The sequence below is a fragment of the Triticum dicoccoides genome, chromosome 6A (genome assembly GCF_002162155.2).
Source record: "Triticum dicoccoides isolate Atlit2015 ecotype Zavitan chromosome 6A, WEW_v2.0, whole genome shotgun sequence".
In the NCBI taxonomy this organism is placed as follows: Eukaryota; Viridiplantae; Streptophyta; class Magnoliopsida; order Poales; family Poaceae; genus Triticum; species Triticum dicoccoides.
In genome coordinates this window covers 528,868,512-528,871,519 of record NC_041390.1, presented here as the reverse complement: position 1 = coordinate 528,871,519, position 3,008 = coordinate 528,868,512, and the positions used below count along the sequence as shown (strand labels likewise).

The 3,008-nt window shown below is 50.7% G+C and overlaps 1 protein-coding gene across 1 annotated transcript; it reads right to left on the bottom strand.

Annotated features, from left to right (window-relative positions):
- Positions 1-266: 266 nt before the first annotated feature.
- Positions 267-1,244, bottom strand: LOC119315949. Its single transcript, XM_037590377.1, has 3 exons — positions 755-1,244; positions 415-663; positions 267-311 (listed from the first exon to the last, which is right to left on the bottom strand). The coding sequence occupies exons 1-3, from the start codon at positions 1,073-1,075 to the stop codon at positions 267-269; spliced, it is 615 nt and encodes a 204-aa protein (XP_037446274.1). The 5' UTR covers positions 1,076-1,244.
- Positions 1,245-3,008: the final 1,764 nt, after the last annotated feature.

Below are 3,008 nucleotides of genomic sequence, written 5' to 3'. Positions count from 1 at the left end.
AATTTTAGGGTTGTTAAACATGCAAAACAAGTACACCATGTTAAACTAGGCATTTTCCACCCCATTTACATATGAAGATTATTAAATTTGGAGCTACGGTTATTTAGTTATGAATTAAATCATATTAACATGGCAATAGGCAAAATATATGCAAACAGCATTTTAAACATGTTAAACATGGATGAAAGTTGCAAATTATGAAACTAGACAAAATTCTCAGGTTTCATATATAACTTATTTTAATCCGATGCACGGTTAATTAGATATTAAATGTATGAAGTGCAAGGGTTTTCCTGTAAAACTGTAATACCCTGGAAAATAGACAAAATCACAGATCTAAAAAAACTACACTGGGCCGAAACAGAGGCTAGCCCAACATGCACAGGGTAGAGGGACTGGAGGGGAACTGCTCACTTCGGCCCAAGGCCCAGGTCGGGGAGCAGAGGCAGGCCAGTCGCTGGGCCTTGAGGAGGGGCGCGGTCCACTTGCGGATGTGGCGCAGTCAACGCGGGCGTTCGACCTCGTCCTCCTCCTCTCGAACAGAGGTAGCACGGGAATCAGGGACGAGCGCTCCTGCTCGATGAAGAGGAAGCAGAAGTCAGCGGCAGGTTCAGCAGGGACGGGGATGACGCTCCGGCGACGGGCGGCGCGGGCCTTGGAGATCTGGCACGGGAGGTCACGCACGCGAGTCAGGGGCGAGTGATGCAGGAGGTCGGGGTCAGCGCGGGCTAGGCGCGGATGCGGCGACGAGGACCTGCCGGATCTCGCGGGGCGGCAGGAGCGCGGGGACGGCAGAGCTCCGGCGGAGGTTGGAGCTCCAGGCGGTGGAGGGGGCACGGCAGCGCGATGCATGCCCTCCAGCGCGTTCGGCTTCGGACGAGCAGGCGAAGCAGGGGAGCGGCTTCCAGGAAGACGAGTGGTGGCGGTGTTGGCACTTCCGGCAACGGCAGACGGCAGGACCACCACCAGAGGCGGCGCGAGGTCGAGGGGAACCGATTCCCGGCGGTGGGAGGTGGATCCGGTCCCCGGAGATGGGTCTAGATGGTGCCGGATGAGCTCGAGCTTCGGGCTCCATGGCGTCGTTGTTCCTGTCGACAAGAGGAGAAAGGCAGGGGTCAAAGAGGGGAATGGAGAGCAGAGGGAAGGGGAAGCAGAGAGAAGAGGGAGAGGCCTGGCTGGAGTCCGGTTGCCTACTCCGGCGAGGAGCTGCAGGCGCAAAGAGGAGTTCGGGCAGGGGAATCAGGTGCTGGTGATTGGATGGGGAAAACGAGGGAGGCAGACGCTGTGATAGGTGGATCGAGAGGAGTGGCTGCTTGGGTGGAGAAGGATCGGGAGGGGATCCCGAGAGGATTTGGTGGAGTGGCGGCGCAGAATAGGAAGGATGGGACAGCTCCCTACGTTTTAGGGTTGGACCTCTTATATACGTTGGTGGGATTGGTTAGGGGCTAACGGATCCGTCCGATCGTAAACGGACGATTGAGAATAAAAGGGCAGAGGAGTCCAAATAAGAAAACGGTGATATTTTGCAGATGTTAGGGGATGATCTGGACCCAACGGTGACGACTCCCCGGGTCGGGTTCGGGAAAACTTCCGGACGCGCGCGAGGGGTTCGATGCACTGTGTAAAGAGGGTTTCGGGGCCTGGGGGTTGGTAGCGGACTGTGCAGAAAGCTTTGGACCGAGAGAAGAGAAGTGAGAGAGAGAGAGTGCCCGGCAGCAATTTCCGGAGACCAAAAACGTCCGACGTTAGACCGGCTATAATGCCGCTATAGTTATCCGTTGGGGCATCAAATGAACTCCGAATGCGATGAAACTTGGCAGGCGGCCTACCTACAACATAACAACATCGCATGCCAACTTTCAACCCATACCGAGAACATTTTCCGGCCACTTATAAAATAATATTTCGGACGTGCTGCGGGTGCCTGCAAGTGTGTCTGGACTCAGAACGGACAACGGGCGGAACTGGGGGAACCTGGACGGATGCAAGTTTCGAAAACATGATGATAATATGCACATGATGACATGACAAAGATGCAACACGCAAGCGAATGACATGGAAAATACAATGAATAACTGGAGGACACCTCGCACATCGGTCTCGGGGCGTTACAACACTCCACCACTACGAGAGGATCTCGTCCCGAGATCTAGAATGGCAACGGAGGGAAAAAACGGAAGAGAAAGAGAAGAGGTGAGACTAAGTTGCTTATTGACAATTGAGTGGAACCAAAGAACCTTGAAAGGTTGAACAAATTGAAAGAAAGAATGTAACGAAGTTGAACATATGAAAGTCTCCAACAAGTTCTATAGCTAAAAGATGGAGGAGAATCGCTCAACTAGTGAGCATGTGCCCAGATTGTCTGAGTACAACAATCGCTTGAATCAAGTGGGAGTTAATCTTCCAGATAAGATAGTGATTGACAGAATTCTCTAGTCACCATCACCAAGTTAGTAGAACTTCGTGATGAACTATGATATGCAAGGGATAACGGAAACGATTCCCAAGCTCTTCGTAATGTGGAAATTGACGAAGGTAGAAATCGAGAAAAACATCAAGTGTTGATGGTAGACAAGACCACTAGTTTCAAGAAAAGGGCAGAGGGAAGAAGGGGAACTTCAAGAAGAACAGCAAGCAAGTTGCTGCTCAAGTGAAGAAGCCCAAGTCTGGTCCTAAGCCTGAGACTAAGTGTTTCTACTACAAAGGGACTGGTCACTGGAAGCGGAACTACCCCAAGTGATTGGCAGAAAAGAAGGATGGCAAAGTGAATATAAGTATATTTGATATAAATGTTATTGATGTGTACTTTATTGGTGTTTATAGCAACCCCTCAGTATTTGATACTAGTTCAGTTGCTAAGATTAGTAACTCGAAACGGGAGTTGCAGAATAAACAGAGACTAGTTAAGGGTGAAGTGACGATGTGTGTTGGAAGTGGTTCCAAGATTGATATGATCATCATCGCACACTCCCTATACTTTCGGGATTAGTGTTGAACCTGAATAAGTG

Coding starts and splice junctions, on each gene's coding strand:
- LOC119315949 (XM_037590377.1), bottom strand. CDS start 1,075: ATGGAGCCCGAAGCTCGAGCTCATCCGGCACCATCTAGACCCATCTCC. Junction 664..754: donor CGCCCCGCGAGATCCGGCAG/GTCCTCGTCGCC, acceptor CTCCCGTGCCAG/ATCTCCAAGGCCCGCGCCGC. Junction 312..414: donor GACCTGGGCCTTGGGCCGAA/GTGAGCAGTTCC, acceptor TCTATTTTCCAG/GGTATTACAGTTTTACAGGA.